General features: G+C 40.5%; 1 protein-coding gene across 3 annotated transcripts; it reads left to right on the top strand.

The window, feature by feature from the left end:
• The first annotated feature begins 4541 nt into the window (after nt 1-4541).
• Nucleotides 4542-19031, top strand: PTTG1 (pituitary tumor-transforming 1). Of its 3 annotated transcripts, none has more exons than XM_027841863.1 (6): nt 4542-4604; nt 11734-11818; nt 13103-13296; nt 16534-16627; nt 17409-17564; nt 18875-19031. In XM_027841863.1, the coding sequence occupies exons 2-6, from the start codon at nt 11743-11745 to the stop codon at nt 18955-18957; spliced, it is 603 nt and encodes a 200-aa protein (XP_027697664.1). In that variant the 5' UTR covers nt 4542-4604; nt 11734-11742; the 3' UTR covers nt 18958-19031. The 3 variants fall into 3 exon arrangements, with proteins under 3 accessions (XP_027697664.1, XP_027697663.1, XP_027697665.1); XM_027841862.1 differs by having other exon boundaries at nt 4588-4668; XM_027841864.1 differs by lacking the exon at nt 4542-4604 and adding an exon at nt 4614-4672.
• Nucleotides 19032-23600: the final 4569 nt, after the last annotated feature.

The raw sequence follows: 23600 nt of genomic DNA, 5'->3' as shown, positions 1-23600 counted from the left end.
CACAACAACCCTGGGAGGCAGGTGCTATTATTGTCCTCATTTTACAGATGAGGAAACCGAGGTAAGGTTAAATGACTTGCCCAAGGTCACACAGCTAGAAAATATCTCAGTCCACATTTGAATTCAGGTCTTCCTGACTCCAGGCCCAGTGCTCTATCTAATATACCACCTAGTTATCTCACAGTCTAACGGGAGAAACAAGTAAACAACTGTGTACAAACAAGATAAATTGGAGATAATCACAGAGAAAAGACACTGGCATTAAGTGGGATTGGAAAGGTTTCTCATAGAAGGTGGATTTTAGCTAGGACTCGAATCTAGAAAGGACTTATTATTGCTGGTTAATTATAAAACAGCCTTGATTTAGTAGAGAAAAGCACAAACTTCAAGGCTTCCCTTGACAAGGATCCTTTCATGCATAGGTGTTTGGGTCATACAATATTCCTTGATAAATGGTTTTGGTGGGAAGACAAGTTTCCCTTGAGGAACTTCAAGAGCTCTATTTCCCGTAAGCCTCTGTGGTAATTTCACACACTAATGGCAGGCTTCCCCTCCTCCACTGCCCCTAGCTAATACAGTCTTTCAAACCAGGAGACTTGTGAAAAGGGTGGCGGTTTGGAAAAGAATGCTGAGGGAAGTTAGGAACTAGATGGCAAGGAAGAAATGATTATAGCTGCTATATGTAGTTCATGCTGGGTCTCCCACAGCATTGACAGCAGCCCCCGTGGGATCTGAGGCAGCAGGATGCAGGGTTCGGTTTTTCCCTTGGCTCCTCAGCAAAATGTCTGTATATCTGAAATGTGCTCCCACTGTAATGAGAAGTGTCAACATTCTCTCTAATTGCGGTGCCAAGAAAACTATACACTGAAGATTTGCTACTATGGAAACCTTGTAAAAGAAAATAACACAGGTCACCCACACAAGTTCCATCGAATCTCCTGTGATTGATTGACCTTCTACTACCTCTTCTGCTGTGGAGAGAGACAGAAGGGTTGGAGGGAGAAAGAAGGGTTATTTGAAGAGAGGTGAAAACTGCTCCTAAGCTACCCGGATGTTTTTTATATTGTATGAAGATGCAAGGGGGAGTGGAGAAAGATAAATACCTAACCTGGAGGTTAAGAGGGTGGGTGCATTCCCGGCATGATGTTAAGAGTGTTTCCTTTTACTGCATTTTTCTGATTTTTACCCCGTTTCTCTTTTAAGTAAATTGCCCTTTCCCACCACTACAGTGTAATATTATGAGATTAGCATAGCAGATGTTCAAGGAGAGGAAATTCAGGAGAGAAAAACAATAAGGGGGGGGGCTCAGAACATTAATTTGAATTTGAATATATATGAACACAAATCAGGTTATCCAAAAGTAGTGGAAGGGATGTTTTATAAGTACAACTGAAAAGATAACTTTATTTAACTATTCTCTGATTATTAATGGCATGCAAGCTATAAGTCAGATATGCCTTGCTTGACATTAGATGTATGTTAGGGAGATAGATTAGGGAGCATATTAAAGGAGATGGATATATGTTCACCAAAGGTCTTTGACACTGTCATGGAGGGTGATCTATAGAGAGTTTAAATGGAAGAGGGTGTCTTTATAAATGATGAGATCCTCTGCTACACGCTACTGTTTATGCATAAATTTATGCTGATTGCTCTGAGATCCAACATGTTATCCAAAATTGCTCAAAAGAGATTGGCTTAAAAATCTATACTTAATGGATAGAAAATGCCTTTCTGATAACCAGTTTATTGAGTTAGTAATCAGTACATAACATCAGAGAGATGTAATATTGGGAAAGAAATTGGACCAATTATGTAGTGAGAATGAGGGGGAACAAACAGATGGACTGCAGGGGTGCGAAAGTGACACCTATGAAATGTAAAAGGCCTAGAGTAGGAGTTCTTAAGCCAGTGTCTGTGAATTAAAAAAAGATCTTTTATAACAATATTTCAAAATAATGGCTTTCCTTTGTTTTTTCTATGTATTTTATTTCATTTTCTATGCGTTCCTATGTATTTTCCTATGTACTGAATGTTTCCCACGTATTTCATTTTGTGCTTTTAAACATACCATTCTAAAAAGGGTGCCCTAGCCTTCCCTCAGCTATCCCAGGGGCCCATAATACAAATATGGTTCAGAATCCCTGAACTAAAAGAAGGCCTCAAGAACAGTGGCTAGATTCTCTGTGAAGGATCTATGGGAGAACATAGGTATGAATTGCATTTGATAAGAAAATGAGGATGAGTTTTGGTCTGCATCACTATAGAGAACACCCTCATTGACAGAACAAATACATTTAAATATGTGGATATATAGCTCTTGAAATTTTATTTAACCTATTACAAATTGATTTGGATAAAGGGATATATGCCATCCTTATCAAATTTATAGATGACAAGAAGCTAGAAGGAAAGTTGGATGGCCAAATTGCTATCCCAAAAGATCTAGGAGAGGTAAGATAGTGCACTGAATTTAATAGCACATTGTATATGTGTAATAAAACCTTATTGATTAACTGATTGATTGATAATAAAATAAAATTTGTCAGGGATAAAAATAAAGCCCTACGCTTGGATACTTCTCCTTCTCCCTATCAACACAAGTCCAGTATAGGGGAATTATGACTTGACAACTGTGTGTGTGTGTGTGTATGTGTGTGTGTGTGTGTGTGTGTGTGTATTTCTAAAGACTTTTCACTTTTAGTAGACTGCAAGCCCAATGTATCAATAATAAAAAAGAAATACTAATTTGATCTTTGCCTGTATAGAAGCACAATGCAATATTCAGGACGAATACAATATACTCTTCCCAGGTTAGACCCTCATACACAGTATTGTGTTTAGTTCTGTTTGATACATTTTAGGCAGGACAATGACATGCTAGAGCAGTACAGAGGATGGTGGACGTGATGGTGATATGATTAGAGAACCCACCATATAACAGTACTGTATTTGGTTGTTTTTTTTTTTTTTTTTTTTTTGCCTTTTGGTGAGGCAATTGGGGTTACACAAGGTCACACAGCTAGTAAGTGTCATGTGTCTGAGGTCACATTTGAACTCAGGTCCTCCTGATTCCAAGGCCAGAGCTTTATCCACTGCGACACCTAGCTGCCCCTACAATACTATATTTGGAATCAGAGGACCTGGATCTGAATTCTGACTCTATCATTTAATTCCATCTGTAATGATGGCATGTCACTGATCCTTTCTGGTCTCAGTTTTCTCATCTGCAAAATGAATAGGTTGTACTAGATGACCTCTAAGTTCTCTTTCAGTTCTAAATCTACAATTTGGTCATTTTTATTCTGGAGAAGAGAAGAGTGCGTGGTAAGGTTGGGGGCAAGGGTAGGAAAAGGGAAGGAGGAGAGAGGAGGGAATAAAATAATTATCTTCAAGAATTGCTCTTGAGATCAGAACCCATAAACTGGGAGAGGCTGAACAATATGACAGAAAGGACAATGGCTGTGGAATCAGAGGTTCTAGGTTTAAATTCTGCTGCCCTTAATACATGTGTGACTTTAGGTGAATCACTTAACCTTTCAGTCTCAGTTTTCTACATGTGTTAAGTGAATGGGCTGGACTAGAAGTTCTCAGAGAAACCTCAGCTGCAGCTCTGAATTGATCCTATTAACTTTATGTGTAACACAATACTCTGCACATAGTAATTCAATTAAAAAAAAAAACCCAAACATTTATTAAGCACCTACCATATGCCAGACCCTGTGTTAAGTGCTGGAGATACAAATGAGAAAAAGTTTCATCTCTCAAGGAGCTTACAATCTAATGGCAGAGGGCACACAAAAGGAAGCTGGAAAGGGGGGAGGGGAAACAGGGCAGGGGTGGGGGAGTCGGGGGGGGGGGTGTATCATGTTCTTAGCAGTTCAAACCAAGCCGAGCTCGGATGGAAAGTGGAGGGTTGGCTGGACAGTCCAGATCTAGCGCTGTTTAAGGAAAGCTCTGGGAGGAGTTGAGTGCTCTGCCCTGCAGAGGAGGCTGGAGTTGGGAAAGGGTTGAGTATCCAGCAGGTATTTAATAACTAGTTGTCCAAAGGCTGGAAATGAGAAGAGGACAGGGGGCTTTAAAAACCATCTAGTTTAATTCCCTCATTTTACAAAGAAAACTGAACCTCAGAGGTGAAGGGGACTTGTCCAGGGTTATACAGTTGGTCGTGGGTTTGGACGCCTTTGGCAGTCTGGTGAAGCCTGTGAACCCCTTCTCAGAATAATGTTTTTAAATGCATAAAATACATAAACTAGCAAATGAAAACAATGATATCGGAATATGGTTATCAACATATTTAAATTATATACTCATTGACTTCAGGTTCCTCTTAGGTGGGATTCAGGACCTTCGTCTTTATAACCAGGCAGACCAGGCACTGCTCAGACAAACCTGTAGGAAAGCGGACTCCGAAGAGAGTTTTGTGGCTTTTCCTCTCCCCGCCCTCATTACAAAGTTGGCGGGGCTTCCACGGGCTCTCTCATTGGCTCAGCCGGCGACTTCGCCCCGCCCCCTAAGGCCGGGCAGCCAATGAAGGCGCGGGCTCCGGTTTAAACGCAGGCCAGGGAAACCAAGCTCGGCTCCGCTGCTCATTAACGGCTGCGGTAAGTGTGGGCAGAAGCCGGGTCCGCGCTGCATTTCGGGCCCGCGGGGCGGGCAGGACCACACGTGGGTAACGCTGCCTGGGGTTGGAGGGGAGGCTGGACCTCGAGCCGGGTTTGGGGGTAGGGGACCCGGGCGCAGACCGGGGCTTGCCCCGAAACAGGGCCGGCAGAGGGAAGCTGGTTGGTGGGAAACGGGGAAACGGCCGCGCCGCCAACCGTGCCCGCCCCGGTGGCTGCGGAGGCAGCGTGAGGGATGGGAGCGAGCCGAGTCTCCGGGAGAGTCCGGGAGCGCCCGGGGCTCCCCGGGCTCCCCGGGCTCCCCGAGGCTCCCGGAGAGAGCGGCGGCTGCGCTGGAGCGCCCCCCTGTGGGCGGAGAGGGGCAGTGCGCGCCTGGGGCAGCCTCTCACCACCCCTGGCAGGCGGCCCATTTATTAATTAGCCTACTGTGTGCTAGAGACTGTGCTAGGTTCTGAGCTTACGAAAACCAAAAAGCAAAATCTTTCCTGCCTTGCAGGGAACTTACGTTCTCTCTTGGGAAGTGTAATGCACACATATAAGTAGATAAAACAAACAGTGTCTTAAAAGTCTTAGTGCAGTAAAGCTATTAAGGGTTAAAACTATACTTTTGGACTGTTGGAACCACCCTGTTTACTAAATAGAGGAGACTCCTAGGTGAAGGGAATCCGTCTACCAGTACAGGTTGGCATCTTCTCATCAACTAATTGTCTCATAGACTGTTCTTCCTAGAAAGTTACAAGGGTGGGTGCTAGAGACAGGACTTGAAGCTCTGGGCTTCCTGGTGTCAAGGACCTAGCTGTATATAAACTATACCCATGCTGCCTCTCAGATTAAGGTGGGGGGGGGAGGGAAGGGGAAGGGAAGGGCTCTGGGATCAGCTAGAGGCAGCCGGGTGCCCAGAGCCAGACCTGGAGTCAGGAAGAGCCGAGATCAAAACTGGCCTCGGACACTACCTATGTGACCCTGGGCAGGCACTTAACTTCACAGTACCTCATTTTCCTCATCTGTAAAATGGGGTTAATAGTCCCTATCTCTCAGGGTTGTTGGGGGGAATCAAATGAGATGCCATATTTTAAAAGCTTTGCAAACCTTAAAAGTGCTGTAAATGCTAGCTGCTGTTATTATGATGATGATTTGGAAAGGCCTCATGTAGGATGGAGTACTGTAGCTGAGCTTTAAAGGAGGCCAGGGAGTTTAGCAGGTAGGGGTGAGGAAGGAGGGATGAATTCCAGTCGTTTGGGATAGCCTATACAAAGACACAGAGAGAGAAAAGGGAACTGTAGTGTGTGAGGTAGAGCAAGAAGACCATTTGGCCGGACCCTAGTATCCATTATGTATGGAAAGTAATATATGAATCTGAAAAAAGGTAGGCTGGAATGTGATTGTGAAGGGCTTAAATGCCAAACAGAAAAGTTTATATTTGATCCTAGAGAAAGTATCTTTAGAGTTCGTGGGATCAGGGATTTAGAGCTGGAAGGGACCTTGGAGGCCCTCTGGTCCAGCCCTGTGGCTCTTAGGGGAGGAAACTGAAGTGATTTGCCTAAGGTCACACAGGTAGGGACAGAGCTGGGATTTGAACCTAGGTTTTCTGATTCTAATTCCAGTGCTTATTCTCAGGGATCCAGATTGAACCTCCGATTTCATTAGTATAGGGAACTCCTGGGCAGGGAAAGTCCTTTTACCAATGCAAGCCAGCACTTTCTCTGCAACTTGTGGTCTTAGAGTTGCCTAGAGCCCTGAGAATTTAAGTGAGTTTTCTAGGGTTACATAGCCAGTATGTTTCACAGGCAGGACTTGAACTTGGGTTTTCCTGGTTTAGAGGAAAAACCTCTTTATCCACTATACTAAGATCCACTTGAAGGTATTCTCTTTTTCCGTTAAGAAACTATAGGGATAGACAGTGGCCCTTTAGCATAAGAATCTAGCATTATAATAACCACATATCCTTACTCTGTGCTCTGGGGAGGTTCTTTAATGACCCAGGGGGTGAGGGGGGGGTCATTGGTGTTGTTGGTGATCCTGGGTATGAGGCATTAGAGGGAAGAAGGGAAGTCAGATAGAGAGAAGAGACCCAGGGCCTTCCTCTTGAAGTAGTTCAGTGCTAGAAGGATCAAAGACTCTATTTTTCACATGAGGAAATTGAGGCTCCTTATAGGGAAGAAGCAACTTCGTAGGGATTTAGATCCTACTAAGGATCTAAAGGGTTTTAGATCTTGAAAAGCCCTTAGTTCTACCTCCCTAGTTTTAGAGACGCTAAAGCCCCAGAGGGTGACATGACTGCTCAGGAGGTCGCACTACTGGTAAATAATAGGCATTGCTTCCAGTCCTCCCTCTACAGTCTAATTCAAATTTACTTTTCCAAACTGGTTTCACATCACCCCCCTTCATATGATCCCTGTTCTATCCCAACTGGTCTACTATACTTGCTGTTACTCAAATTTGACTTTTCATCTCAGTTTCTATGCTCAGGGTGTCCCAGAATGCATTCACGCTATGTCTCTGTCTCTTAGAGTTCATGTCTGTCAAGGGCTTTGTAAAACTTAAAGCTCTGTAGATTATCCTTCACCTCTTCCCACTCCAGAGGCTCAGCTTAAATGCCTCCTAGTCCCATAGGATCCTCTTTAGCCTCCCAGTCAGTACAGTTTTGTCCTTTGTTAAGTTACTTATGGTTCACTCATCAGGGTATGTTGTGTGTCATTCAGCAGAACGCAAGCTCCTTGAGAGTGTGCACTATTTCATATGTCTGTGCACTTACCAGATGCTTGTTGGAAGGTGCCAATTAGTCCTGTCTTTGGAATCTGGCATTGGACATGTCATGACTTCAACTCTCTGGTCCTCAGTTTCTTCATCTTAAAGTGAAGGGGTTTGGATTATATAACTTGAGGAATATTTCTGCTCATTTTGAATTCAGCTCTTTTACTTGCTGACCTTACTGTAATGTTTTTAGACACACTCCAGTCAAAAATGTTTAAGAGCCTCCTGTGTACAAGGTTGTAAAATGTGTACCATGGGAACAAAAAATGACGCTTTAGCCTTTACATACAGGCTTACGTGGTTCTAGAACAGCTTTCTAGGATGATACCCTAGCTCAATAACTATCAAGTTTATTGACCCATGTACTTGCTAAATGTTGGCGTGTGTCTCTGGAACTGCTGCTTTATATTTGTTTTCTATTTTTTTTTAAATAATTTGTTTTGATTTATCAACAATCATTTCCATACGCTTTTGAGTTTTAAATTTTTCTCCCCCTCCCTTTCCCCCTCCTTCCCCAAGACAGCACACAATCTAATATAGGCTATACATATACATTCCTATTTTTAAAAAAATTTATTTGTTTTTAGTTTTCAACATTTACTTCCACAAAATTTTGAGTTCCACGTTTTCACCCCATCTCACCCCTCCCCCCACCCCAAGATAGCATGCATTCTGAATATCCCTTCCCCTAGTCTGCCCTCCCTTCTATCTCTACCCCCTTCTCTTATCCCCTTCTCCTTCTACTTTCCTATGGGGCAGGATAGATTTCTGTACCCCATTTCCTGTATTTCTTATTTCCCAGTTGCATGTGAAAACATCTTTTTAAACATGTGTTTTTAAAACTTTGAGTTCCAAATTTTCTTTCTTCCTCCCTCCCCACCCACCCTCATTGAAAAGGCAAACAACTCAATATAGGTTGTACATGTGAGTTATGTAAAACATTTCTATAGTAATCATGTTGTGAAAAACTAACTCTTATTTCCCTTAATCCTATCCCGCCCCCCCATTTATTCTATTCTTTCCTTTGACCCTCCCTGTCCTTCCTCAGAAGTGTTTGCTTCTGACTACCCCCTTTCCCAATCTGCCCTCCTATCATTCCCCTGCTCTATTGTCCCCTTCTCTCCCTATTTTCCTGTAGGGTAAGACAGATTTCCATACCCAATTGAGTGTCTATGTTATTCCCTCCTTAAGTCATATCCTATGAGAATAAGATTCACTCATTCCCTCTCACCTTCCCCTGTTTCCCCTCCACTGTAAGAGCCTTTTCCTTTTGTTTTTTTTGTGAGATAATTTACCTCTCCCTTTCTCCTCCCAGTATAATCCTCTCTCACCTCTTAATTTTATTCTCCAGATATGACCCCTTCATCTTCACCTCACCCTGTGCCATCTATCTATCTATCTATCTCCTATCCCTTTATCTTTCTATATATATACACACATGTAATTTTTTCCCTTCAACTACCCTAATACTGACAAAGGTCTCATGAGTTATAAATAACATTTTTCTGTGCAGGAATGTAAACAGTTCAACCTTAATAAGTCTCTTATGATTTTTCTTTCCTGTTTACCTCTTCATGTTCCACTTGAGTCTTGTATTGGAAAGTCAAATTTTCTATTCAGCTCTGGTCTTTTCCTCAAGAATGCTTGAAAGTCCTCTATTTCACTGAATGACCATTTTTTCCCCTGAAGGATTATACTCAGTTTTTCTGGGTAGGTGATTCTTGATTGTAATCCTATCTCCTTTGCCCTCCGGAATATTATATTCCATGCCCTCCAGTCCCTTAATGTAGAAGCTGCTAAATCTTGTGTTATCCTGATTGTGTTTTCACAATACTTGAATTGTTTCTTTCTGGCTGCTTGTAATATTTTCTCCTTGACCTGGGACCTCTGGAATTTGGCTACAGTATTCCTAGGAGTTTTCCTTTGGGGATCTCTTTCGGGAAGAGATCGGTAGATTCCTTCAATTTTTATTTTGCCCTCTGGTTCTAATATATCAGGGCAGTTTTCCTTGGTAATTTCTTGAAAGATGATGTCTAGGCTCTTTTTTTTGATCATGGCTTTCAGATAGTCCGATAATTTTTAAATTCTCTCTCCTGGATCTATTTTCCAGGTCAGCTGTTTTTCCAATGAGATATTTCACATTGTTTTCTAATTTTTCATTCTTTTGGATTTGTTTTACAGTGTCTTGATTTCTCAGAGTTACTAGCTTCCAATTGCTCTATTCTAATTTTTAAGGAAGTATTTTCTTCAGTAAACTTTTGGACTTCCTTTTCCATTTGTCTAATTTTGCTTTTTAGAGCATTCTTCTCCTCATTGGCTTTTTGGACCTCTTTTGCCATTTGGGTTAGACTATTTTTTAAGGTGTTATTTTCTTCAGTATTTTTTTGGGTCTCCTTTAGCAAGCTGTTGACTTGTTTTTCATGATTTTCTTGCATCACTCATTTCTCTTTCCAGTTTTTCCTCTACTTCTCTTATTTGCTTCTCAAAATCCTTTTTGAGCTCTTCCAAGGCCTGGGACTGATTCATATTTTTCTTGAAGGTTTTGGGTGTAGGAGCTTTGACTTTGTTGTCTTCTGGTTGTATGTTTTGATTTTCTTTGTTACCAAAAAAAGATTCTATGGTCTGACACTTCTTGCGAGGTTTGCTCTTGATTCCATCCAATTACTTGAGTTATAATAAACTCTTTGTTAAGGTAGAGGTCTACTTCCAATGTGGAGAATGGACTGTCCCAAGCTTCGGGGGTTTGTACAGATGTTTTCAGAGATACTTCTAGGCACCTGTAAATTTTCAGTTCTTCCAAAGTGGTATGATAAGGGGTGAGGTGTTTACTCCTTTCCTGGCCTGTGCTCTGGTCTATGAGTGATCACAAGCACTCTTCTCTGTCTTGGAACTATGAGGAGTATTCTCTCTCCACCACCACTACAAGCTCCACCACACCAGCACTCCTCCTCGTCCCAGGACCACCCCTCAGAACTGTGGCCCAGATCTAAGCACAGGCAAAGCAAAGAGATTCCTGCCTCAACACTGGCAGAGAGATCCCTGCAATCCCCCTCTGATCAGCCACTCGATCCCCTCCGAGTCTGTGGGCCGGAAGCTCAGGAGGCAGCCGCCACCCTGGGTCACGCTCGGGACTTGCGCCTGAGATCTGGTTTCTCTCTCACCGCAGAAACAGACTTTTCCCACTGATCTTCTAAGTTGTCTTTGGCTTTCGTGGGTTGAGAGGTCTGGAAACTGCGATTTGGCATTCTGAGGCCTGCTCCAGGTTCGCTGCGGCCCATGCCGAATTGCACTCCTCTCCCTGCCCGGCGCGATATACCTTTCTGATCAACCATCCAGGTTATCTTGGGCTAGAAATTTGTCTCACTCTGTCTTTTTGTGGATTCTGCTGCTTTAGAATTTGTTTAGAGCCATTTTTTATAAGTATTTGGAGGGGTTTGGGGGAGAGCTCAAGCAAGTCACTGCTTTCACTCCGCCATCTTGGCTCTGCCCCTACATTCCTATTAAACATATTTTCACATTAGTGATGTTGTAAGGAAGAATTAGAACTAATAGGAGGAACCACCAGAAAGATGAAACAAAACAAAACAGAAGAAAAAAATAGCAAATAGTGTGTTTCAATCTGCATTCAAACTCCATAGTTCTTTCTTTGGATGTGGATAGCATTTTCCATCATGAGACCTTTGGAGATGTCTTAGATCCTTGCATTGCTGAGAAGGGCTACGTCTATCAATATTAGTCATCACACAATGTGGCTGTTACTGTGTATAGTGTTCTGGTTCTGTTCACTTTACTCAGCATCAGTCGGTACAATTCTTTTCAGGTTTTTCTGAAGTCAACCTGCTCATCATTTATTATAGCACAGTAGTATTCCATTACATTCATATACCACAACTTGTTCAACCATTCCCCAATTGATGGTGCTGTTTTATATTTGAATGTGTGGGAGCTTGGTGAGGGTGGTGGTCCTGTTACCTGAACTCTACTTTACAAGGACCACTGGCCTTTCCATCTGGCTTGTCCCACTCCTTATATGTGTTGTCTCTCCTTATTAGAATGTGAGCTCCCTGAGGACAGGCATTGGCTTCCTTTTTTTATTTGTATCCCTGTTACTTAGCGCAGTGCTATTCTTTTCATTCATTCAAGAGTCATAACTGTAGAACTGAGAGGGAGCCCAAAGATTATCTCTTCCAACCCCTGTATTCCATAGATAAGGAGAATGAGGCCCAGTGACTTCTTTTGTCCACTGTCTACTTTAACTAGCAATTAAAGTCAGGGTTTCAATCCATTTCCTATTAGGCTTGGTCCATTTTGCTTTTTCACTGCAGGGTTCTACCCTCTATGTATTTTTCCTCTACAGTAATCCAGAATGGCAACATTAATCTATGTTGATAAGGAGAATGGAGAATCAGGCTCTCATGTGGCACCTAAGGACAGGCTGAAGTGTAAGTCTACTTGATTCAGGGTTTCTGTGAATAAAGTTTTCACTGAAGAGCTTGGGCTTTGGAAATTATATAAGGTGTGTGTTCTATAAAAAATGTGTATGTATCCTGATGGTTTACTTAGCAAATTCTAGGGGATCTTCAGAGACACTAATTGAGACAATTAATAGCTTCAGCAAAATCAGAGGCTACAAAAATAAACTCTCAAAAATCAACATTTCTATATAATAATGACAGAATCCAAGAGGTAATAATAAAAAGGGAAATCTCAAAGTGCATAAAATACCTGGGAAACACCAAATCATATAAAATACTTGTATAGATTCAGTTACAAAATACTTGTTAAAAAAATAAAAAATATTTTAAATAGCTGGAGAAACATTCACTGCTCATGGCTGGGCCGTGCCAATATAATAAAAATAATAATGTTACCATGATAAATTTATACTTTTAATGCTATGTCAATCAGATTATCAAAAGGATACTTTACAAAACTTAACAAAATAAAAACAAAATTCATTTGGAAAATAAAGTATCTAGAATATCAAGGAAAAAATGAAAAGAGGTAGGGAATGAAGAGGGAATGGTACTTCTGGATCTCAAATTATATCATAAAGTGGCAGTCATCAAAACGACAGTGGATATCTGATATTGGTAAAAAAAAACAAACCAGAAAGGTAATGTGTATGTATCCTATTCTTTGGTGTGGATTCTTTCTTGCTTCTTCTGTTCTATACAGTACCAGTAATAGACTCCCAGATTCCCCTGAGTGAGGATCTTCCCTAATTGGAATTTTTTTTTTGTAGGTAGCTAAATAGGGCCTAAAATTGTTTTTTTGAACAAGAACTTTGATAAGTTTAAATTACATTACATAACCCCACTGGTCATAACATGTATATACAGATACCTTGGGATCTATACCTTCTTATTGTAGTGATGTATTGTTCTAAGTAATATGTTTTTAGAAATATCTTTAAATGTGTCTCTTTATATTTAGCTCTTCCCTGAGGCCTATTATGTACACAATTTGGGGCATTCATTATAAAGTAATCATTGTGCCTGGATTAACCAAGCACCATTATGATAAGTCACTTATTGGGACAGCTTTATGAAGAGGAGGAAGTCTTTTGAGTTTTGGCATTCTGAAATAATCCCAAAGCAGTGCTGTCAGGAACACTGTTGCAGGGCAGTGGCAAGAGGGTTTCATGAATGGGGCAATAGCATGGCTTGGTGATGTGGTGCAGTTGATCTATGGAAGGCAGTTCTGATGACAATTTTTTTTTTCAGCAATCAAAGCCCTATCTGGAAGAGCTCAGATTTCCACTCCCAAGGCTGGCAAAGTGTTTACTGCAACTCCAGCTTTATCTAAATCTGTCAGAAAGGCTTTGGGACCTGTCAACAGGACAACAGAAAAGGAAAACTTGGTGGGGAAGAGAAAAGAACCCCTCAAACAGAAAGGGCAAAACTTCACTGCCAAAAAGGTGAGATAATGGACTTTTTGTATTTCAAGATGACATTCCTTTAGGCCTCTGTGAGAATTGAGAACTGAGGCTTTCATCAGCTCATCATATGATAGTCACATTCTATTTATGTTTTTTATTGCTTATTTTTTAGCTAACTGTTAATCCTTGGTGACTTTCTACAGCATACTTTTTTGAAAAAAATTTTTTTGATCTCTTTTGTTCTTATATCATCTATATCTTCCTCTGTATACCTCCATCAAGCTCCCTTAAGAGCTATCCCTTATTATGAAGAAAGAAGGGGAAAAAAGTTCAACAAATATAAACAACATTGAAAAAAAATCTACTGTTATATATGCAGTATTCCTTACTTCTCTAAAGAAGTAGGATGAGGTTCCTAATCATGTCTCTTTCTTTGGATCCAAACTTGGTCATGCTAATTTCTTTTTTTTTTTTTTAAGTGAGGCAATTGGGGTTAAGTGACTTGCCCAGAGTCACACAGATAGGAAGTATTATGTGTCTGAGGCTAGATTTGAACTCAGGTCCCTCTGACTCCAGGGTCGGTGCTCTATCCACTGCGCCACCTAGCTGCCCCTATGCTAATTTCTGAAATTTCAGTTTTAATTACTTTGTATTTCTTTCCATTTATATTGTTGTAGTCATTGTGTATATTGTTTTCTGGTTCTGTTTACTTTATTTTTCATCAATTCCTATGTCTTTTCATGCTTCTCTATATTCATGTTTTCTTATTTACAGTATAGTAATATTCCATTACTACAGTTTATTTAGCCATTCCCCCAATTGATAAGAATCTACCTACTTTCTCTATAGTCAGTCAATAAGCATATTTTAAGTGTTTATTACCTGTTGGGCACTGGGCATAAAAAAAGGCAAAAAAATTATCCTTATCCTCAAGGACTGTGTTGTATACAAGATAAATATAGTGTAAATGTGAAAAAATCTTGGAGAGAAGTCAAAGCAGAGACTGGGAAAGATATCTTACTGAGTGGAATTTGAGCCAAGTCTTGAAGGAAGCCAGGAGGCATAGATGAGGAGGGAGAGTATTTGAGGAATGGGGTATCAAATTGAGTAGGGGAGTTACATGGTCAGATCTGCGTTTTGGCAGTTGAGCGTAGGATGGACTAGAGTGGGGACTCGAAGCAGGAAGACCAGCCAGCAGGGTCTTTCGGTAGTCTAGGTGTGAGATGATGAGGGCCTGTGTCAGGTGACAGCTGTAAGTGGAGAGACAGGGATGTAGATGAGAGATGTAGTGAAGGTAGAAGTGACAGGAAGCCATGGCAACAGATTGGATATGTGGAGAGAATGTGAGAAAGAGTTGAGGATGAGGTGGCAGACTTGGTTTGACCAGCAGGATAGTGAGTGCCTTCGACAGTAATAGAGAAGTTGGGAAGAAGGGAGGGTTTGGGAGGAATGATGAAAAGCTTTGTTTTGGACATTTTCAGTTTGTCCATGGGACATTTTGTTTGAGATGTCTAGTAGGCTGTTGGTGGTGTGTGAGATTGGAGCTTAGGAGGGAGCTTAGGGCTGGATAAATAGATCTGAAAATCACCTGGAGAGAGAAGATAATTGAACCCATAGGAACTGAGGAGATCAAGTGAAATAGTGTAATAGTATGGAGGGAAAAGAGGGTCTAAGAATGCCCGTGATCAGTGGCAGTGACTTGAATGAAGATCAATAAAGGAGCCATTAGAAAGGTTGGAAAGAAGCTAGAGAAAGTAATGTCATAAAAACCTAGAGAATCAATCAAAAAGAAGAGGGTGAGTGACATTGTCAAAGACTATGGAAGAGGTCAGGAAGGATGATAAATGAGAAAAGCCTATTAGATTTGGCAATTAAGAGATCATGAATAACTTTGGAAAAAGTGTTTTCATTTGAATGAAGTCAGAAGATTTAGAAGAGAGTGAGGAGAGGAAATGGAGTCACAAATTGTAGATAGCTTTCTCAAGGAGTTGAGTGAGAGTGGGAATGATATAGGGGCCAACCTGCTGGAGAAGACAAGATGGAATGGAATCAAGAGTGTATGTGGAGGGGCTTTGCCTTGCCTTGGCAAGGAGAAAGGGCCACCTCTTCAGCTGGGATACGTGAAGATGGTGGGGGAAGATATCTGAGTGATGTGAAGTGAGATGGGGAGAAGAGGGAGCTCATGCTGAATGACCTTGATTTTTTTTCAGTGAAGTAAGAGACAAGGTCCTCAGCTTAGAGAGCAGGGAGAGGGGATGCCATGGGAGGATTGAGAAGGGAGGAAAGGTTTGGAAGAGACTCTATAGTGAGTGGAATAATGAGTCAATTAGGGAGGTATAAAAGTATAATCTTGCTGCCGTGAAGGCCCAGGTGAGATTATACATATGGGCACCTGGGGAATGTATGTTTGTAGTGGATCCAGCCAACATAGTTTTCTATAATTCCATTTGGCAGTATATGAATAAAAGTGAAGGTAGTGAATGGTGAGAGTCATCCAAGGTTGGGGCTTGTAAAGGCATAGTCAGCCATGGGATAAGGGGCTGAGAGATTCTGGTATAGAGTTGAACTGGTTCACCAAGGGAAGGAAGGAAGGGAGAGTGTAGCTAGTGAAGGGATGGTGGCCTAGGAAAGAGCTGAGGGGTAAAAGGATTAAAGATCACAGTGAGGATGAAGTTAGGATTAGGAGCCATAAAGCAGAGGGAAATGGAATGATGAAAGATTATAATCAGATAAAAGACTTAAGAGAGTTCATTTGAAATATTCTTAGCACCTTCCTCCCTTTCCTCCTTGAAATGTACTCAAAAATGCAAACTCATTTTAATATTAACCTAAGCAAAATAAAATTAGTATGATAAATCTGCTAGAAAATCACGATGTGTTTAAAAGTCAACTTTTGGTATTATCTGTTATTTTAGATTATTCATGCCAGTGTTCTCTCTCCATTAGTGCAGATAATTGAATTGACTGTTTTTTAATTGATTTCAGTCTGCATTCCTAGTAAGATATATTGATACTTACCAGTAAAAACTAAGGGCTCAGTATTTTGTATTCTTAGTAAGGTTTGAGCCATGCTGTCAGAACAGTGTACTGAGTTATATCTTTGAATTACAATGACACATAAAGAAACAAGAATTGTTTTAAAGTTAGCATAAAGTTTTTCTTAACTATAAGCTTGGTAATTTAGTCATAATAATTAAAGCTAGTCATTATCTCATGTATGAAATTAGTTGGTAAGTGTTGTCTAACCTCACTAATTTTATATATTTTCTTCTTTAGGTCACTGAAAAGATTCCCACAGAAAAAACCTCGGTTCCGTTCCCAAATGAAACATGTCCAGAAATAGAAAATTTTTTTCCCTTCAACCCACTAGGTAGTGTACATTCTTTATTATCTAACGTTTTTTATGAGTATATTTGGCCTCTCTCAGGCGTTTCAGTTTAACTGTGTCACCTCCTAGATGTAGATATGACCCAAGGCTTGTCATATTTTAAGGTCTTTTATTTATTTATTCAACAAATGTAATTGGTACCTATTATGTATAAGGCATGGTTGCTGGCTATATGTAACTATACCTTCTTCTCCTCTGCTCCCCAGGACATTCCCAATTTAATCTAGTAAGGAAGACAAAGCAGTATGTGACAACTCAGTACCTGTTTTTATGTTTTAGTTTAAGTCCCTGAGAATAACACAAAACCAAAGTAAAACAGGAGTTCAAAAGAGGGAAAGATTTCAGCTCACTCACAAGAATGTTTTTGGGGCATTCTAATAAATATATGTCCTTCCAGGAGATAATTTGGAGGGAGCATGCCACTTCTGGCTCACTGGTAGATCAAGAAATCCATTGAGTCTTCCTAAGAGAATGTCTCTGGATCTGTGTATGCATCAGACTAAGGATGCTGGAGGAGAGTGTGATCTTTTTGAGAAGGTTCTTTGAATTCTTGGGATGGAAGAAGTCTAAAATCACTTTGTTCAACTTAGCAGATATTTGATTAAGGTCTTGTTGTGTGCAAGACAATATACTTTAAATGATAGACTTAATTTTCTTTTTATTTGTAACAATTTCTTCTTAAGTAAGGTCTTACACATTTAGCTTTTAAGAAGGGAGTTGGAATAGCTTTTGAATTAATAGATGGGCTTATCTTTATAAACAGAATTTGAGAGTTTTGACATTCCTGAAGAACACCAACTGGCAAACCTGTCGCTGACTGGTGTCCCTCTCCTGATGCTTGAGCAGGAGAAGTCACTTGAAAGGCTTGTAGAACTTCCACCCTCACCAGTGCTGATGCCTTCCATGACATGGGAGTCTGGTAAGTTAGGAGATTTGATTTCCTACCACCCCCACCCCCACACACATTTTTCCCTTCTTTTTCACCACTTAGGGATAGTTAGAGATTAGATGTTCCTGTTTTAGGGCACTTCCTGTTGCCTGCATCTGGGGGAGAAAGCTGTATGTTACAAGTCACATCTTTAGGAAATGATGTAGTCTGACAAAAACAAACAACTATTGTCATCAGTAGGGAATGACTTTACATTTCCTAAAGTACAAGCTGCTAGATTAAAAAAGTTAAGCCATTTTGGCAACTCTGAATTCAAGCTTAAAATCACAAGTGGTGATTTTAGGTAAAATCAAATGAGAAAGCAACCACTGATCCTAATTTTTTTTCTTGGATGTCAACAATTCATGGGACAAATTCTAAGGGTGCTTGGCTGGGATGAGAGAATTTTCAAGTTTATTTGAAAAGCTCATAGAAGAAGAGGCCTCTCTTGGCAGTAGCAAAGAATGACATGCAAAGTGGTGATCTTCCCTTACTTTAGAAAACTGAAGACATCTCAATGGCTCAAAGCTATTTTCTAGCTGTATTTTCAGGTGCCTGCTGTTATTATCCTGTTCCAATTCTTTCTCGTGGGGACAAGGGGTCAAGAGCCTAGAGTTTGGAGTTCCACTTTTTCTACTTTCTTAGCAGCTGAGTGACCTTGGGCAAGTCACTTAAATATCTCATTTTCCTTGTTTTGTAAAATGAGAGGGTTGAACTTCAAGGTCATCTAAGGTTCCTTCACTCCCATAGCCTGATTGTTGATTTTACTGGTTGGGCACGGGCTGTGACAGGCTCTACCAAACAGGTTTTGGTAAGGTTAGTGCCACATTGACTGAGGACTGGCCTGCAGAGAGGATTATTACCTGAAGGCTGGTTGCCAGGTGCCGAATCAAATTATGAATGAACAAACAAAGTCTTGCTATAGCAACGCATGAAGATTGTCTTCCTAAGGTATGGCAAAGCTCATCAGTGGAGCCCTGGTGGAGGTCAGAAACTTTGAAATATTTTTCACTGCAATTTTAATATTGCTGATCAGGATAAACCTATCTACTTGGTAGGACAAAGGAGAATACAGTTCAACTTTAGGAGCAGGATAGTATAGGTGCTTCAGGAGGACTTTAAGACTGACAGGCTAGAAGCAGACTCCACAGTGATCTGGATCAGAAAGTCTGAGGTCATAGCTTGACATTCAGGTCAGGATTGAGATTCAGAATCCTTACTTAGTGTCGTAGCAGGGCTGTGATTTGTGAAGCCTTGGCAGAGATGTACAAGATTCCTTAACTGTAATCTTTGTCTTTTAGATCTGTTGGAATCAACTTTGAGCCTTCTGTCAACTGTGGATGAGATTGACTTGCCACCTGTGTGTTATGACTTCCCTATTTAAATGTCTTGTTATTTTATGGTGTAATTATATATAATTTTTGTATTAATAAAGCAATTCTTTATGTAGTAACTGTATTTGGGGCTATGTTATTCAGGCAGTTTCATCATCTATCTTTTTTGTTGAATAGTTTATAAAACTAATTAGAATCATAAACTGAATATCTCTTCTAACTCTAACCTAATAAAAGCTCCATCCTCCTCCTCCTCCCCTCCCCTCGAATGAACACACTTTTAGAGATGAGGAAACTGAGGCTCATCTGTGAGACTGTCACTTGGCAAATAGTGACAAAATGAAACTTAATCCTAGGTCTGACTGAGAATTAGGAGCTTTTTTTTATTACACTATGCTTCCTTACTGATTAATTTATAGAGACATCTTCCTCTATCAGAGAGAGCTTAATTTGTTGAGTTAGGCCAGGGGCTACTGGGATTGAAGATGGGGCAATATGAAGATTTAAAATTACTGCCCAAGCCCGGTTTGGAAGTGGACATATCTTATCTTAGAAGAGTAGCATTCTTTCTCTGTGTCCTCTTGTATCTCTCATGGATGACGTTGCTTGTTTTTCTTTAGTTAGCTGAGTAATAGCTATGAGAAAGATGCTCAGGCTAGTGATAGCTCTTACTTAAAGAAGGGCTATTGTCTAAATTGGCTACTTCTTACAAAGAAAATGTATACCTACTTTCATTAATTTTACTTAAGTTTGTCTAGGGATTTTGTACTCACACAATGTCAGGGGACTTTTGCCTGCAATCTGCAAATCTATAAAAATCTTGGTCTATATTCCTGTTAGTGTTAGAGATACTATGTGTAATTCATTACAGGAAGTATGTGCTTCTTAGATGCATTCTCTACTGTGGGAATTGTGGGAATTGATTGAACCACACTGACTTAATCTTGTGACTCAATTCTGGATCTAGCTCAGTTCCTTTTCTATTCAATTATAGGTCTAGTCCAGTTTCTGTTTTCTGAAAAAAAACCCTTTAATTACGGGAGTTATGAGAAAACAATATTGCATTGTTTGAACCTAGCCCTGCATGACTGGGAAGCTGGACCACCTCTACCTGTTACTTTGTTGTCCATGAGGTTTTCTTGGCAAAGATACTGGAGTGGTTTGCCATTTCTTTCTTTAGTATGTCCCCATTTTACAGATGGGGGAACTGAAGCAAATAGGGGTTAAGTGACTTGCCCAGGGTCACACAGCTAGTAAGTATCAGGCCAGATTTGATCTCAGGCCTAGTGCTCTATCCACTGTACTACCAAGCTGCCCACCTGTTGCTTAGATGCCCTTAACTAAGGATCTAGGTTATGCTGAGCAGAAATCTAGTCAGATTTGAAGATTGATGAAAGGAGTTTTCTCACGATTATACATCTCAAGGAACCCATATGTCTTATCTGAAAACTGGCCCCTTACTGGTCAATCAGTTGACTGTTCCCTTGTTTCTCTGATGGAATACTGACACTTGGGGGTGAGGAGAGGGGGTCCCCCCTTTTCTAATTTCAGTGAATTGCCCGTTTGCTCTCCCCCTCCAAACTTGGAAAGCCCCTAATCTTGTATTCTGGTTTATATTCTGTTAATTGTTATCTTTTAATGCATAAAAATCTGTCTCCCCTTGTATTTAGGTTCCAGTGCCAAGATAAAGAGGCCTGGTCTCGATTCGTTATGCAGTTGGCATGCATTGCTCAATGAATAAATATGCTCGGAAGCTAAAACCTTTGTTTCCTCAGTACAGATTTTACCCATCACGCAACTTATGGGGAAGCTGTGCATATTAGAAATTTTCCCTCTAAGAAAAATAGTATCCATGGGGCTGTAGAGAAGAGGTTTAGGAATATGCAGAAAACCTTTTTACAATGCTAGCCTGTAGTGCTGATGGAGTAGGAAGTTAAAGAAAAATTACTACAAAGTGTGTTGGCCCTTGGCCAATCTATTTGTTAATACCTTACAGCCGTAGATGGTGATTGCTCTAGTTCACAGTGATTTGGAATTTTCCACTGTCCATCAGGAGTAGATAAATCAGCTCACTTTGTAATCCTTGAGGATTCTAAAAGGAGCCCTTGGAAGTGGGAAGGAATCCTGAAATATGGTGTCTCAAAAGTCATAAAGCAATTTGAAGCTATTAAATACTCAGACTTTTGGGATACCTTATATATGTTGGGATAACTGTTGGGAAGCTGAAATTAAATAAGAAGCTAAGAAGCATTTCTTACCCCTTTCCTACCTCTCCCCTACCCCTAAGTGGCTTTGGAATAAAGTGAGTCTCATAAGCCATAGGATTATTAGTGTTTCCTCAAAGCAAGAACATTTTCCATAGTTCTCATTCCTTAAAATAGCCTAACATATTTGAGGGAGATTTTTTTTTTTGTTTTTTTGTGAGTAGCACCACAACTTTATGAAGCATTATGAGCCATTAATCTCTCAAATGTCTAGCTATTCCAATGTGTTCGTCAGAAACTGATATACCTGAGCTGTTTCAGTCAAGGGTTATTAGCAGAACAAAATTAAATCATTTTATCTATACTGGGGAGTGGGTAGGAACTATCAGTTTCTCTTTTTTTGTGAGGCAATCGGGGTTAAGTGACTTGTTCTGGGTCACACAGCTAGTAAGTGTCAAGTGTCTGAGATTGGATTTGAACTCAGGTCCTCCTGACTTCAGGACCAGACCTCTAGCCACTGTGCCACCTAGCTGCCCCTCTCTTGTTTTTGAGACTGGAGTAGTTCTGATTTCTTTTTACTGTTGCTAGTGTGAGAGATGATCTCTGAGGATCTCTCAGGAGTGAAGCCTCCTCAAAGAGTTAATCGTTTCTTATTCCGTTGAAACATTTGCAACCAGTTGACCTTGTAAAGAAACATGCTTTTCAACACATCCTGTACTTTACCAGACCCCCCCCCCCCCCAAACTGCTTACTCTTGCAAAAACTTCCCGCCTTTCCTTGTCTCCAGGCAAGTTTGTGAAACTGTCTTTGTTCTCTGTTGCTGGGGTAGACTTTCTGATAATAGATTGTGCCCTCAAGGCTTGCACTAATGAGCTGAGAGGAAGGGGGTTAGGGAGGAGGAGTTGCGGTTAGGGATCTATATAATCTTTCTTTGCTAAGCACACCCTTGCACTCTTCCACCAGAGCCATTTTAGGCGGACATGGGGTGCCCTTTCTCGAGAAAGCTAATAAAGAAATCTTTCTCTTTGCTACATCTGAGTCTCCAGAATTTATTGGTAAGGGTCTTCACGTCCCACACACTAGTCAAATCATATTGTATTATCAGACTTTTTAAAAACAGTTTTCTATTAACATCAATCATTTTTATCTTGACTTAGGGAAATTATTACACTTTACATGTGCAAAGAAAGTGTGATTTCATCAGCATGGAAACCTTCCACCAACAAGGATCTGCATTGCAAACCATCTATCATTTATTCTGGCTTGGAGAGGTTAGGGGACCGCCAGGTTTACAGAGAGGATTTGAGTTTAGGTCATCCTAATTCCAAGTCCAGCCCAAACTACTGCCCCAAGCTTCCTCTGTCTATCTCCCTTTCTACAGTTTATATGCAATTCAGATCTTAATTCATCACATACCTATTGAGCCTCCACTAGGACAAGGTGCTATGCTCAGTACTGGAGATAGAAAGTGAAAAAGAGATGGCTTCTGTCCTCAAGGACCTTATATTTTACTGGGAGTGGGGCAGGTAAGTCTAGGTTAGGGCCAGAAGACACAAAGGAGAGATCAGACAGAACTCTCTGCAGGGAGAAACCTGTTAGCTATAGGGGTAAGTAATATTTATTGAGTGAATGTTAAGTTTGGCTTTATCCTTGGGACAATAACTTGAGTCATAGACCCTGCTGGATGTATTCTAGTCTGTTCTTCATGTTCCTGTGCTGAAGGACTGACCTATATAAATCAGTAACTGGGTTTCTTAAGTATAATACTCAAATAATGCAAATGTCTTTACTAGATCTTAAGGGCCATTTTCATTAGTCTCATAGCTCAAAGCTTGACTTTATCTATCACTATTTGAGTCTGTTTAGGCCTAAACTTTAAGGAAAGAACACAGCCTTTGTGACTGGTATGTAACATTACCCAGTTCATATATGAGATATAACGAAAATGTTTGTTCCCATAAATTTGGAGCAAACAGCTAGAGAAGTAACTAAGTAAAACAGGATAGGTCTCATGTTTTGCTGATAGAAGTTAATCAGAACAAAAGATTCCATAAAATTGAAACAACTGCTAAAAGTAACTAGGTAAAATAAGATAAAGCTGGTCTTTACTTATTTTGCTGATAGAAGTTAGTAAGTAGGACAAAAGTTAAGCTTTGCTTAGAGTGTGCATGCTTAATAGGCTTATAAATATTAGCTTCTCCACCTCCAGGAGGGGCTAAGATACCATTTTCTGAACATGGGATGTATGAAGGAGGAGTAACATGTCAAGGAGTAGATGTGTAATAGGTGTACTGGAAAGTTGTACACTCTGGAGTACTCAGCCAACGAGGAAACAATATGGCCGGGATTAGAGATAAATAGTGAATTCCTGCTTTGGTACAATGTGTCCTAGTCCATAGGACACCCGTGGTTGCAACTGCATAATAAATTGGGCTTTTAACTTCATCCCTCCTGAGTCTAAATGAGTTATTTCCCACAGTATATATACT

This window comes from Vombatus ursinus, unplaced genomic scaffold, assembly GCF_900497805.2.
Source record: "Vombatus ursinus unplaced genomic scaffold, bare-nosed wombat genome assembly UNPS02014863.1, whole genome shotgun sequence".
In the NCBI taxonomy this organism is placed as follows: Eukaryota; Metazoa; Chordata; class Mammalia; order Diprotodontia; family Vombatidae; genus Vombatus; species Vombatus ursinus.
This window is presented reverse-complemented; position numbering and strand designations above follow the sequence as displayed.

Coding starts and splice junctions, on each gene's coding strand:
- PTTG1 (XM_027841863.1), top strand. CDS start 11,743: ATGGCAACATTAATCTATGTTGATAAGGAGAATGGAGAATCAGGCTCT. Junction 13,297..16,533: donor AAAACTTCACTGCCAAAAAG/GTGAGATAATGG, acceptor TTTCTTCTTTAG/GTCACTGAAAAGATTCCCAC. Junction 17,565..18,874: donor TTCCATGACATGGGAGTCTG/GTAAGTTAGGAG, acceptor TTTGTCTTTTAG/ATCTGTTGGAATCAACTTTG.